We start from the raw sequence: 14520 nt of genomic DNA, 5'->3' as shown, positions 1-14520 counted from the left end.
ATGGAATTACATATTGAATATTCATGTAGGTAGGGCAATCCTGAGGACCTTCATATAAGCAAACATCCAATAGTACTTGAATAATTGTGTTGGGAGGTGTTTTATATTGTAATGCAGAGATGCCTTTCATACTCTGGGGAAATGAGTCATTGCTGGGTTTTCCTTCCCATAGACAGTAACCTACAGACTGAGAAGCTACCACGCAAGGTTTTCTTGGATGGCTCTGGCTGGCCATTAGTAGAAGTTACAATTGAGTCTTTGAGCCAACAGAGTAATCGTGTTATCTGGGCATTTCTGGAGGTGGACAGTAGCTGCATTACCGCATGTTCGCTGACCCTACAATGCTGATGTGTTTCAGGGTTTTTAAGCAGGACAGGGCTCTTCCTGGGTGTCTCTCTCCTACTGTTCAGTCATTTGCCCAAGGCAAGTCGCTTGGGGGAGGGATGTTAACTTATGAAATTCATTTCTGCAAGATTAAAATTTCTCCAAGCTTCCGTCACTGCCATTTTGACTTTTTTTCCATATACATTCTTCCTTGCTTTTACAAAGTTGAGCAAAGCACTGAGGTTAAAGCATGTTCAAATCCCACCCTTACAAAACACATGTAGGTTGCCATATCTGCATATCTATATGTGTAATAGCTCATGGTTCAAAGCAAATCATTTGAGGGACCTATAAGCTGTTTCAATACCTATTTGTAGCCACAGATCATGTCTCAGATGGGGATTGGTACTAAAGAAAATGAGTACATGCTGAGCAGCACACATTTTGTCCTATACTTACTGTGTTTAATGTATGACAATGAAGCTTAACATGTGTAAATGAACTATGTACTTATTACAAGGCCAGTTTCTCTTGAATTGGCTGCTTTGAGACTTCAAGCAGGCTGTGTTTCTGTTTAACTTGTGCCTTAAGGTGGTTTTGTACAGTGTTTTTTAACATCAGAATTTGTATAAAGTTGTGAAAGTTTAACAGTATAAGTTGTAAACAAGGCATCTTAGATCGGCCCTGTAATAGGAAAAAATTTTCTCTTAATGTTTAACTGCAGGACTATCAGCCAGTCCCACACACGCTTGAAGCTCTTTCTGTTCCACTGTAAGTGTGGGTGAAGCTGTAAATGAGGTGTTCTTTCCCTGCGCTGCAGAAAGGGGCTGTTGACATCAATGTTTTTGAGAGGTTTAGTTACTACTGAAGTAACACGTTAAGACTGGGAGCAAATCATTAGCTTGTGAAGAAGAGCTGGTTTTGTGCAGCTCTTTGGATACGGAGGACTGCATGTACATACACAGTTAATATGAAAGAAAAAAAAAAAAGCTGCTTATGCCTTAAAGTATTTGTGGGGAAGGGGGTGATTGTGGAGAAGGAATCAGCTCCTTGGCCCTTGTGGGCAACACTCTGTCCCCCCCTCTCCAAGCTGTGTACCTGCTGGCTGCCTTCTGACGCGGGAGCGTGGCTCTGTTTGCTTGAATGCAGGAAGCTGAAAGGAATCGGAAGTGCAGATGTTCTTAGAAATTGCTGGAGAATTGTTATTTCTAGGACTCTGATGTAAGAGATGTAAATGATACCTACATGTGGGGGTAGGTCCAGGCTTATGCCTCTGTTGCAGTTGTTGGAACAAACGGCGAACATCTAGCTGGAAGCACAGCCTTGTCTCCTCTTGTTGCTGTGTTCAGCTCTTTAAGCAAGAGGCTATAGATTTATAGTCATTAAAAATTCTATAAAATAGTCCTTTTCTTGTCTAAAGCAGAATTTGCGTTTTGATTTGTCTCATTTCTTACACCTTTCATTTGAGGGTCCCTAGATAAGGGTGAATTCCAGCTTGTGACCTGCCAGGTGAATGTTGGGAGCTGTTAGGTAGGGAATGCAAGTAAAAATGAACTGCCCGTTCTGCACTGGCGGTGCTGGCAGGGGACGGGAGGCAGGTGGGCCTTAGCACCAACCTGTTCCATGGCTGAAGAGCTCTTGAATACTCCAGGTGCTGTTCCTGGAAGGCAGTTCAACATTTTAAGGAAACAGTGCCAGTTCATTGTACTTCTGACAAGGTGTTTACTGTTTCAGTAACTTTACAATAAATGAAATCTTGTTTTCTGAACAGCTGATGGGTCTTTTGTTCTTTGGGAACGTTGGGAAAACACTTTAGAACTTAATCATTAAAAAAAAAACCCATGAAAAACAATCACATCTTTTTTCAAGATAGAATTACTGATTTGAAACAAAATTCCATAAGTTCTGCTAGTTTGGTGCAGAATGACTGGATGATGACTAGAATCAACATTAATCGATATTAAAGCTGCAGTACAAACTACTGCAACTTAAACACTTCTGTGGCTGGTGACCGTGCACCTTCACGGGTGGCTTGGAATCAGTGAGAAAGACATTGCTGGAACTGGGTTGTAACGTGTTACATGAGTCTCCTTGCTTCTCTCCAAGAGCTTCTGTGAAGTGTTTTTTTCTCAACACCCACATAGCGGGATTACTGATGGTTTTTGTTTTCTGAATTATGTGTGTGTTCAATTTATATTTGCTGCACAAAGAGCACCAATAATCTTTTCCACCGTAAAGCAGTATGCTTGTGTTATGGAGATTGTCACAATACACCATTTACAGATGTTGCATTAAGCTGTCATTGGGATTAATAAATACAGTCATATGATCCATGCAAATCTTCTTGGGGTTTTTCTTGAAGTATACTAAACTTAGACATAGATTGCAATTAAATTCAAGACTACTTCAGATGTCTGACCCGTGGGAAATGACCCACCTGAAGATGCAGAGTTGGTTGGAAAGATGTTTAAATGCCCATGAATGGTGTGCTGTTCAGGACAGTGGTGTGTCCAGGACAAGGTGGAGCAGATGGAAATCGGGATTAATCCAGGTTTAACAAATCATACTGAAATGTGTGCTCTGAAGCAGTGAAACTTTCATATCCCTTCCAAGGTGCGCTGTGTCCAGAATGGTGTTATTTGCCTGATGGGAGTTCCTGTGGGGAAAGTCAGAGCATCGACTAGATGCTGGGTGAGAAAAGTATTTCCTCTTCCATGGAAAGGCATTTCCTCTTTTAACACTGCTTAATTTCATTAATTGCTCCTGTTATAAGACAGCCGACAACTGTATAGTTCTGTAAATGTAAAATATTTTGGTTCCATAAAAATACAACCTGGAAGCTTTATAAAACAGAAAAAAGTCCCTATAGGTGTGATAAAATCTCTCTTAAGAAAAGGTTAGGATTTGTCAAAGCAAAGAAGAGCATTTAGGACCACAACAGTTATTGCAAAATTAGGGGAAAGAGAACTTTACTTGAAGCGATTATCTTTTTTTGCTGTAAATACAGAGAACTTAATTGCATTGAGTCTTTGCTTGCTTGCATGATCAGAATCACAGTTAAGCTGGCGATGGGTTGAAATCTGCGTACCCCAGCTCTTTGATTAATTTGTGATCCCAGTGTCCAGACTGAATTACACAGCTGCCTTTTAACTAATCCTTACAGGAGAATCTCCCGAGCTGTTGGGATATCGCTTTACTGGCTGCCATCTTCCAGTAGCGCCCTGTGAGATCCAGCTGGTCTGCTTAATTGCTGGGTGGAAGTTCCTGCCTTTACAAGTGAAGAGAGGCAAAGGCTGTCTCACAGAAGTTACTGAATAAAGGTGCTTCCTTCTAAATCTTCTGGGAAAGCCAATTAACAGAAACTGCATTAGATTGCTCAAGAAATTATATGATTCTAGCATTTTATATACTGCATAAAATGAACCAATGGTGTTTAGCCAGGTGTGACACATCTTCCAAAGTAACATCAAGAATGTGACGGGTCTCCATCACCACTGGTGTTACAGACTGCCTGGGCTGTGCTGCAGGGAACTTTGTAGCAAATTTTGCAGAAAACATGCAGGAAAAATTATTTTGCTTTGACAAGCAGACAAGGTGCAGGCAGATGCTGGGGAAGAACTGGTTGCATCCTCATTTCTAAAAGGGAGGTGAATCCGAATGACTGATGTTCCCTGTCAATGCAAGATACCTGCCCAAGCTAGGAAGTGAACTGACAGACCTGTAAGTTGGACAAAAGCATATCACTACCTGGGGAGGCATACTGAAAAGGGAATGCATCAGCCTGCTTATCTTTTTTTGAAGCTAGTGCTTTTAAAACACCTGGTTTTATAGAGCCCCTGTGTATTAGTCAGGTCCAACTCAAGCAGGTGCGAGCATTGTAACAGTCTGCTAAACAGTATTTGTTTATTGTTCCTCAGCTGTAAATAAGTTCTTGCCCTGAACAGCCTGCCACCTTGAGAGTTTCCTCGAGGGTGATGACTGCCTGGCAGAAGCTATTAACATCAAACTAGAGAGTAAGAAACAAACATTTAATCCAGCAAAGTTCATGAAGATGATGGTTGTTTTAACCACACCAACAGCTGGAAAAGGAACCATGCAAATTTTCCGGGCAATTTAAAAGAAATTATTTAACATACTTAAAATGATTAGGATGATTAAAGGATTGCAGCATCTGTTAATGAGGCCGAGGCACCTGGAGAAGAGAAGGCTTGGGAGGGATCTTAGTGTGTATAAATACCTGTGGGGGAAGAGCCAAGAAGATGGAGCTAGGTTCGTCTCAGTGGTAGGACAAGAGGCAATGGGCACACACTGAAACACAAGAAAAAGATTTTTTTACTATGATGAATGGTGGAACACTGGTACAGCTTGTCCACAGGTTGTGGAGTCACAAAGAAGTTGTGGTGAGCTTCAAACCCTGAACAGATGCAGTCCCAGACAATCTGCTCTAGCTGACCCTGCTGTGAGTGAGGCAGTTGGACTAGCTGATCTCCAGAGGCTCCTCCTGACCTTGACCATCCTGTGACTAGGAAAAAAAAAAAAAGGCTTTCTAAAGGAGTTTAACTGGGAGTTTTAGGGTCTTTCATCAAAAGATTAATATTTTCTCAATAAAAATGAAATGATTGTCCAGACCAGTGTTGAGTGACATGAAACACAATATAATTATAACGAATTAGTACTTCAATGACATAATGAAGTTAAATACAACCTAATCTTCTCCTCTGGTGTTCCTTAGAAGAAAAGACTGCATGGGAAAGAGGGGTGCCCAGGTGCCCTCTTGAAGTTATTTGGGCTTTCAGCAGCTGCTGGTGGTTCTGAGACCTTTGCTCTCCCTGTTTTCCTGGCATGCTCCAGCTCTCTTGGCTGCTCCTGCTGCACCTGTGTCCTCTCTGAAAGCAGCCACAGTGGGCTGTGGTGTATTTAATAGGAACTGCGTGGCTGAAGCAACTTGGCACTGAACACACCACCTTGCTGCTTTTTTCCTCCCTTTGGATGTGTGCATCTTAAAAAGAGCTCAGAGAGGAAGTGGCTTCTGAGGCTCTTCAAGCTCAAGAGGTAAGAAATTCTGTGTTTGCTATTAGTGAAACGAAAGTGGGGATGTGAATGCTCTTTTGTCACACTCTACTGATCTGCTGGCTTCTAGCTCCACCCACTGCTTTCTTCCTTCTCCAGGTTTAAAGGTTCGATTTAGAGAAACATTAGTATGATATGATGATACTGTCCATCTTCACAGCTTTGATGAACCCAGGGGTTAGTTACGATGACCACGAGTGCTCAAAGTTAAAGGAGTGCTCTGTTAGGTCTCTAAGGGCAAAGTGAGAGACAGAACCTCTTTGCAAGCTCTGCTTCCCCCAAGCAAGGTAATAAAATCTCCAGTGGTAATGGTAAAGTTTTTGTGGGGATCTCTCCCTCAGGCCTGGGATAACCAGGGTTAGAGCCAGGCCAGGTGGTGGTATTGTGGCGCAGCAATTTGTGGAGTCAGAGTGGGATATTGCACATGCCGGCTGAAGAGTCAGGAGGGTGGTGAGCAAGAATTGTGCTGCAGCCTGGGGTGGTTGTGGCCAGGTTTCCTGGACACTTGTCCACCTTGCAGCTGCTGCAGGTCCCAGGCTTACTAAGTGCACAGTGGTGACAAGAGGCAGGTGAATGGACATGTGTGCTAGCTGCTCCTAGCACAGACATAGGGAGGCACTGCATGGGCTGGCATGGCTCTTGCAGCCATAGCTTCTTTGGACATGGGGAACGAGTCAAAGCTGCAGCCAGGGAAGTGATAATTGATGGGGGTGAAGTGGTTGATTTGGCTTTGCCTTGTCAATTGTTTTGACCAAACTTCTACAGTGACCAAAAGTCAGAGTTGCCCAAGCTCTGAGATACCAGGTGGCAAGGAGACCTCTATGTCTCCCAAGTGGTTTTCTTACTAGGTAGGCTGCAGTAGTGCGAGGCTAATGTTTTTAAGTCACACTGCTTGTATTTTATTTTGTGAAACCAGATAGCAGTGATTTCAATATTAAAGCTGGGACATGCTGTCTCTCCTTGATTCATCCTAATCGTTCCCCTGGCGTGTTGGGCATTTATATGGGCTGGATCAGGTCCCACAGCTGCTGTTCATTCTGGGCAGCTCTTTGTGAATCCCAAACTAAATCTGGAGTGTTTTTGTTGGTTTTTTTGTTTTGTTTTTTTCTTGTAAAACCTTTTGTCACAGATACTGTTGCTGTGGCCTTCTGGTTTCTCCCTCCACTTGCTTTGGCATTTGCTCTGCAGACTTGTTCCAAAGTACCTTGCCCACTTTGCTGGGTCATTGCTGAGCATGGAAATGCTTGCTGGTCTAACAATTCTTTGCTCCAGCTCTCCCTTCTCCATCTATTACTAATTACCCTTGAAAAGTTTTGTATTGCTGTACCTTTGGTGGATTTCTAGGACTCAGATTTGGATGTCATGATGGAGGGGGGCAGAAAAAGGGAGTTAAGTGGTGTAAGCTCTGGGCTTTCACTAGCCCATCTTGATTAACCTGCTCTGTTACAATAAATCCAAGACACTCTTTCTTCCGGACGTGCTTAGTGGCTCGCATGTTACTTCAGGGTATGAAGGCATATCAGTTACATGTCTCTTCATTTTCTCAGACTGTGCCTTAGGCTTTACAGTTTGTTAGAATGTGCAGTTGGGGGGGTGGGGGTGGTGGAAATTTGCTCTGTGTGTGTGTTTCCCCCGTTCCTCAACTTTCTTCTGGGGACAGGCAATTCTCTACCTCTGGTTGAGCTGCTGCCTTGACAGAATCAAGGCAAAATCAAAATCTTGTGTTAAGTCTTTTACCTGTTCTGCACCTCCTGAGTGTCCTCCTCCCTGAGCAGAAGTGGGGGAGTGAATGTGCCCTCCCGAACTCGTGTTGGGCAGAGCTGGTGTGAAACAGCAGTGGCTTCTGAGTAACCCTTAGCATGGGCAGTGTGAGTAGTGAGCCTCTTCCTGGAATTCCTGTTATGATGAGTGGCCTTGGCTATCTCGTGAGCTTTTTAATGATGACTGAGAGGGTGCAAATCTATCTGATATGTGACTTATTCATTAGGAGTGGAGGGGGCTGCTGCTGAGCTCCACCTTCACTGCTTTGTCCCTCCTGCTTTAAGTAACACCTTGTTGAGAAACGGGAAAATGGAAGCAGTGAGGACGAGCACTTTGAGAAGCTGACTTGGTCTTCTCATCATGATGGAGCAGCCCAGCTGTCCTGACTTTGGGCTACGATTGTAGAAAATCTCAATGTCTTGGCAGTTCATTTATTTATCTCAAATTCATAATCCTAGCACACAGAGAACATAACACATGACTCCTGCAACAGCAAGTCTTTTGCAAGATATTTATTTTAGGCTTCTGCTGAGGACATAAATAAACCAGCAAAAGAAAGAAATTACAATTATGACAATAATGAGATCAGTCTTAGAGAGAAAATTGTCTTGAAAGCACCCACTTAAGTGAAATTGTGCACAGTTGTCACAAGTGACATTCACAGACACAGCGGGATGCAATCGATTAATGGCTCCTTCGGCCCAAGGGGAGGTGGAGAAGCAGCTGCCTTTGATTTTTTTTTTTTTTTAACCTTCTTGCACACCGATGCTTTCCACGGGGGAGTGGTAAACTGGAATATTCTGACCATCCCGCAGTTTCAAGGTGACATCCTGAAGGCACCAGCTGACACAAACCAAAAGAGATTTTTAACTTGTTTCAATCACTTTTAATATAGTAGTAAAGTTGGGGTAGAAACAGCTGGCACAGGGAAACAAATCATTCCATGCATTCATCGCTTTTAAAAATTCTCTTAAGTGTTTTAAAACTTGCTTTGTGAGTGTCAGCTTCTGAAAGCTTTTTTCCTTAACAGCGTAGTGCAGCCCAGATTTAAAGGTCTGGGATGTGTGTTCTTATTTGTTGCAACCCGAATAAAGTCCTGCCAGCTATTTTTAGACAGGACATTCTTCCCCCGGCCCCGACCCAGTGCCTTTCTTCCTCTCCATCCTGCGGGTGCATTCCTTGCTCTGCCTCTCTCCAGCCTTGGAGCCAGACTGTGTTGCTAAGGAATTATCCTGGCTTGGAAGAGTTTGAACACTGTGCGGTAACTCAATGTGACTGCTGAAACCCTGACGGGGTATGAACGTGGTTACTCAAAGGAAAGGGGAAACTGCATTTGTTGGAGGCTGAGGGGGAGCCTTTTCCTTCCTCTAAGCTCTGCTCTAAACCCACTTCTGTGAGACTGCTCCTGCTGCTTTTCCAGCTGGGAAGGACTATTATTGCGGAGTACTAAGATAGGATTTTTTTTCAAAAGCTCCTGGCGCTCGCCCAGCTCTACTTTTGCTAGAGTCGGTGCCAAGTACATACAATTAGGTAATTAGGCTGCTGCACCTCTGTGCAATGGTTCTGTGGCAGGGCTCTTCCCTCACCAGCCCTCCGCCTCCATCCGACCCGGGACAAGCAACTGCATCATTTAAAACAGGGCTTGAAGGAGTAACTGGTTGCTCCCCTCAGCATGGCCTGGGGTCTCAGCCCTTCCCTCCACTCGCTTTGGGACAGGCGAGTGTCACTTTGCAGGACTGCTGCCTTGGCTGCCCTCGCCTCCGGGTGCCCTTCCCATCCCTGCACTGCCCGCAACTGAGCGAACGCTCCCTCCCAGGTTCAAACCATCTCGTGTACTCCCAATTTCACTTTTCTTCAGTTGCCTGCCTTTATTTATGTAGTTATTAAAAAAAAAAAAAACAAACCAACAACAACAACAAACCCCCCCGATGCCAGACTGCTCACTCAGTCCGAAGCATTTCAGTGGGGTGGGAGCCTCAACTACTTCTGCAGAGAGAGGTCACCTCCTGGTGCAGTTTTATTCTGCCTATAATATTCTGGTTGCCTCCTGCATTTCCACTGCAAGCACCCATTTGCACGCTCTGCAGAGCCACGCCAGGATGTCCCATTTGTTATTTATCTCAGGGATTTCACGCACTCTTTTGTGGAGCAGCTGGGAACAAGCCATTTTTACTCTTAGTTCCTCAGCTGGGTGCAAGGACACCAAGTCCTGCCTACCTTCAAGTAAAGCTGTGCGCAGGACCTCACATGTAAGTCAAGAGAGTTGAGTTTGACAGATCTGTCTGCCACAAACCCTTTTACAGAAGATGCTTTTTTTTCTTTTTCTTTCTCTTTTTCCTCTTAAGCTTGCAGATGGAAATGTGTGAGAAGTCATTTGAAAACAAAACTCAGAGATGTATGCACTTCAGTTACTACTGTAGTTGAATACCTTGCAATCTTCAGTTATCCTCACAGTAACTGGGTGAAACAGGAGGGAACTGTTATGTCCCCTCATCTGTGAGGAGAGGATGGTGAGGAGATCAGAGCCCAGGTGCCCAGGGAAGCGTAGGTGTGCAAGAAAGGTGGCTGAGGACCTCTGGGAGTATCTCCCCTCACTAGGGAGGAGGCCAGGTCTGGCCCTGAGCCTCTCAAGTCTCAGCCTAGTGTCTTCCTTCCATCGCTTTACACCTTATTTCCCATAGCGATTCAGAAGAGAAATATAATAAGTTGTGCTCATCTAATTATGAAAAGAAAACATTACCATATGGCTGGTGGCAGCCGAGCCACCATAGGTTTCTAAATAGAGCTAACAGAAGTGCCTAACAAACTCCGAGAACAAGTACTTGTGAGGAGGTTTGTATCTAATCAAATTTCCTCTTTTGCAATGGAAGATGGACTCTGAATTCATGAAGTAATTTGTTGCTCAGTTCAAGGAATCAGTTTACCCTTGAACAAGAGAGGCTTTCAGGCTTCAGTATTACAAAACTGTAAAGTTGCTACTATATATCTGTTCTGGCACTTTTTTAACTATAAAGACTGTGTTTCTTGGATAGCTTGAAAAACATCCTGCATGATTTTTAGCTCACCTTGATAGGCTCTGATGTAATGTGTAAGATAATTCCCCTGCTGCAATGCATGATACTAGACTACAGTTAGGACTGCTCTTCAACGGCTTTGCACCCTCCTGGGGAGGAGGGGCGGGAGCGGACAATACGTTACCTTGGCTCACAGTATTTGTATGCATACTGAGCTATAGTTTGTAGAAAGCATTTCATGCAAATGAATGGCTCATGTTGTTCTGTTTGTATTCATAGGGATGAATTCAATATATTTCTCAACTAATTTCCATTTTTGTTGTAATGACGGTAATAACCTTTCACAAGACCTTCAGACATGAATTTCCTCTTCCCTTGTGTGCATGATCTCAGCAACACGGATGACTAAAGCAAATATCCTGCTCCACTCTTTTCTCCTACCACTGCTCTCCCTGCGTCTATACGTTTTTCCCAGTACGCACCATTGATGGGAGTGGTCCATCTCTGAGTTAATATAGAGGTACCCCGCTGATTTTGTTCCAGATACTGGTAACTTTATCTGCAGATATGTAAAGTAAAGATATAAAAGTATGTTAAAGATTCAGTGAAACATGTTGCTCAAATAAATGTTTGCTCCTTCTACAAAGAGGCAACACCTCCCTTTTAACTTAAACCCTAATTTTATTTTTTAATGTATTTCAGAGTTTCACTAAGCTTTTCAAATGGCTAACGTGTGCATGGCTATACAAGTATGCCTGCTCTGCCATACATTAATCTCTCTCTACTGAAAGAATTTACTGTGTTACAGCTGCAACCCCCAGGGAAAACCACTCACTCTCTGAAATATTTATGAGCAAACACCTTTCCTTACCAGAATGCATGGTGATCCAGAGGTGACCTGCACTGTGCTAGAGCTTCCCATAACCGTAAGAAGCCTGTAGGTTGAGATGCTCTACAGATCAGTTCATTAACATGCATCAAGGAAATGAGATGGTCAATGATTTTTTTTTTTCCTCAGTGTCACCAATTCTACCACTCAGTTGTTTAACAAACAAAGCTAGGAACTGCAGCACCAACCACAGCTAATTGCACTTGGCTTAATGTTTGAATAAAAGAAATGTTTCAAGTGTAGCGTTGGGTGGTACTGCAATCACAAAAGGAAAATGCCAAGGGTTCTCCAACTGGCCCAACAGGCAGGAGCCTATAGGGATGTTATAGACCCAGTAAATTGATCTATGATATAATTATTAATGATGATTAACTAGTTTATTTCATGAGAACATGAATGCTCATGAGCATGAAAAAGTGGAGAAGAAAGTTGATGGTTTGTGTCCTGGGTGAGGTTGGCAGAAGTTTGACTTCACCCTGAGTCACCCGAGCAATCAGCATTCTTAAAAGATGATGCAGGAAAACATCAGTAGGACAGGTTCTCTTTTTCTTTTCAATCAGCATAAGAGGTTGTGTGCTTTTCCCACACTTTTTCTGGCCTTCGATACGTTACCTTGTAGAAACTCTAAAACCCAGGAAATGGGGAAACGTTTTGGCTTTCACATGGGTAAAGCTTAGCTGGAGTGAGATGGAAAATGGAATTTTACGGGATTTGGTTAAAGATTGATTTTTCTTGCCCTGACAGTCCCCCTTCCTTCACTGCACCATCTGCCCCATTCCTTACTGGCCTTGCTTGGTCCCCTGGACTCAAAACTAGTCACCAGGAAGAACAAAATGATTCAAATGTGACGAGAACCCTCAGGGAGTTGCCCAGAGAGGTCACCAGGGACATTTTGCGTCACCAGCAAAACCAGGGAAAAGCAGCCTGGATTAAGGGGTAAAAACACTGATGGAAAGTCCTATTCAGACAGCAACCCAGAGTGGAAGTGGACTTGTGTTTGCCAGGTTTGCCTCGCCCCAACGCTGGGCTGATGCAAGGCAGCCTTGTGCAACACTTCAGCACCCAGTGCAGCATTCTCCGGTCACTACGTAACCCCAGTGCTCAGCCCCGCACCGGCTGTCCGTCCTCTGTGGTACAGACTTACAGGTGCTTTTAAAACCCACGCCATTTGTGCTGTACCACAGCGTAGCTGGTGAGCAGCTATAAATCTCTGTTCTGAATAAAGCTTTAAAAACCAGCGTGGGATGTATATGGGAAGAAGAGGGAAGCAGCTTCTATTTTAAAGATGGGTCTTGATTAGTTTCTGAATGTGATTTTGTAGCTTACAATAGCAGGAGAGGATTGACTGACTCGGGAGGTCCCTTGGCGTTCTGTGATGTGCCTGTATAGCACAACGTGAAGATGCTGCTCTTGCTGTTTCTAGTCTCTTGCATTAGAGCATAGATTTATGCTCTGGAAATCCATTCTTCTTCCAAATCAACTGGCATCCCACCCTACTGCCTTCCAGTACCCCAAGTCACTTGTCACCTGCTGAAAATCCCTTAGCTGATCTCTTATCACCCTGTGCCTTGGGAAGCCACCCTGTGACACCACATCCCCAGCGTTACCTGTGCTCTTTCTGAGTCCACGAGGTTACTCCTATCCATCAGTTGGATGTTGTGAACCTTAAGAGGGGGGGCACCCAGAGCTTCCAGTGCATCGGGACTGCTGTTCAATTTCTCCAAAGCCTGTTGATAATACTGGGTCCTGGCAAAACTCTCTAGGTGAGAGAAACAGGGTAGTGAGGAGACTGTCCACTTAAAATCAAAACATAAGTGAAAAGGAAAAAAAAAAAGAAAAAATATGTTTCTTCCAGACTACCACACCCTCCCTGAAAAACACTCTGAAACTATTAATTAGGAGAAATCTGGCTAAAGGAGGAAACACGCCCTTACATCAGAGAAGCAGTGCTGATCTGTAATGTTATTCAGCTTGCTTAAGTGAAGAGGGCTCTGAATACAGCCTGTTACATTCTGATATACAGTTCAGCTTATGGCTCTGTCTCCCTGATTTTTGTACATTTGTTATCTAAAAGAAATTTAAAAAAAAGGGAAAAAAGCATAAGGATGAATATCTGAAAATGTTCTGATTTTTTTTTTTTAAAGGAGGTACAGAAAATACTTTAAGAAGGGAGAATATTTTGCAGACATTGGTGTGAGACGGGAACAGCTGCTGCTGCTGTAAAACTCGTGCTGTGGTCTCAATACAGCTTTTCAAGTGGCAGCCATGAAGCTGCACCTCTACTGACCGGTGCATTAGGAGGGAGGCACAAAGAAGTGCCGTTAGAGTTAATGGCCAAGCAGCAACAATAGCATAGTAGGCTGGATGCTGCAGTGTTGGCATATGGAGGGCAACTGTAGTAAATTGCTATTTATCAATGTCTGGTTACTACGTATAGCTGGGAAATGCTGTCAATTGGTGACCACTGCACAGTGCAGCGCTGAAGCTAGAAATGTACCGACCCTCTTTACAGAGGCAGAGACTTGCTTATAAATAGTTTAAAGGCTTGCCTGCTGAGATTTCCAGATGTGCTTCACACCAGCCTAACTTCACTCTCTTGACATCGAGAAGTGCAGACTTAAGCTAAGAGTATGCATGTGTGAAAATCCTACTGTGGCAACTTTGCTCTCACCTTCCAAAGAGTTTAAAACAAGGTGTAAGGTTTGTTTCCTGGTCTCTTGACTGTTGGTATTACTCTTAGAGGCAGAAGGATGCTGCCCTCTCTCCTTCATTAGAGACATTCCCTATGAGCCAGCAGCATCCAGTTGGCATAGAAACAGCTTTGCTAGGCTGCAGTCTGCACTGGTCCTCTCCAGCCCCCTGGGCCATCCTAAGGAGCTCCAGCAAAAGGGGTTGCAGCACACCAGCCCTTTAGTGCCTACAGGTCATGGCAAGCAGCCACTCAGACCATGTTAAAAGTATGTTGTGCTCATCCTGCAGGTTTGAGTTTCCTGGTGCTCCTTCTCGGCTGTTCCTTGTTAGCATCTCGTGTATTGGACATAAAATCTCTGACTAATCTGTTTGTCCACACATTTTCAGTAGGAGAGCTGAAAGGATGCTGGGGTTGGCTGGGGAGACTGCTCCCCTGAGGAGGGCGTGGAGGTGAAGGGAATAAATAGAAACAGGATTACCTGAGTGTACAAGCTTCCATAGAAACCACGCGGTTGCAATCTTCCCTTCACCCTGAAGGAAGGGGAGGGAAGCACCCACCTCCCCCTGCTCCTACCACTATGAAAGCCACTTGTCTTTACAGGTTCCAGTATGGGCCAGTTCCGTGCACTGGGATAGCCCTGGGCATGGGCCGAGGGAGGAAGGCTCCCAGTGTGACTCCCCTGTCTTTTGGAGGCTACAGAAGGACATGCTTTGCTGCAGAAAGTGTCCAAGCCTGGTTGGCTTGTCAGAGAGTATTCAGGCAGCTACTCC

General features: G+C 44.2%; 1 protein-coding gene across 11 annotated transcripts in view; it reads right to left on the bottom strand.

Annotated features, from left to right (window-relative positions):
• Positions 1–7664: 7664 nt before the first annotated feature.
• LOC129203309 (cytochrome c oxidase assembly factor 1 homolog) overlaps positions 7665–14520 on the bottom strand; it is a 53259-nt gene continuing 46403 nt past the window's right edge. For all 11 annotated transcript variants that reach the window (XM_054817619.1, XM_054817614.1, XM_054817620.1 and 8 more), the window contains 3 exons: positions 12666–12817; positions 10652–10728; positions 7665–7998 (listed from right to left, as the gene is read on the bottom strand). In XM_054817619.1, coding sequence (XP_054673594.1) covers positions 7902–7998; positions 10652–10728; positions 12666–12817 — 326 coding nt within the window. In that variant the 3' untranslated portion in view covers positions 7665–7901. The remainder of the gene's footprint in view (positions 7999–10651; positions 10729–12665; positions 12818–14520) is intronic.

This window comes from Grus americana, chromosome 2 (assembly GCF_028858705.1).
Source record: "Grus americana isolate bGruAme1 chromosome 2, bGruAme1.mat, whole genome shotgun sequence".
Lineage (NCBI taxonomy): Eukaryota > Metazoa > Chordata > Aves > Gruiformes > Gruidae > Grus > Grus americana.
The sequence above is the reverse complement of the archived record's forward strand: the minus strand, read 5'-3'. Positions and strand labels throughout refer to the sequence as shown.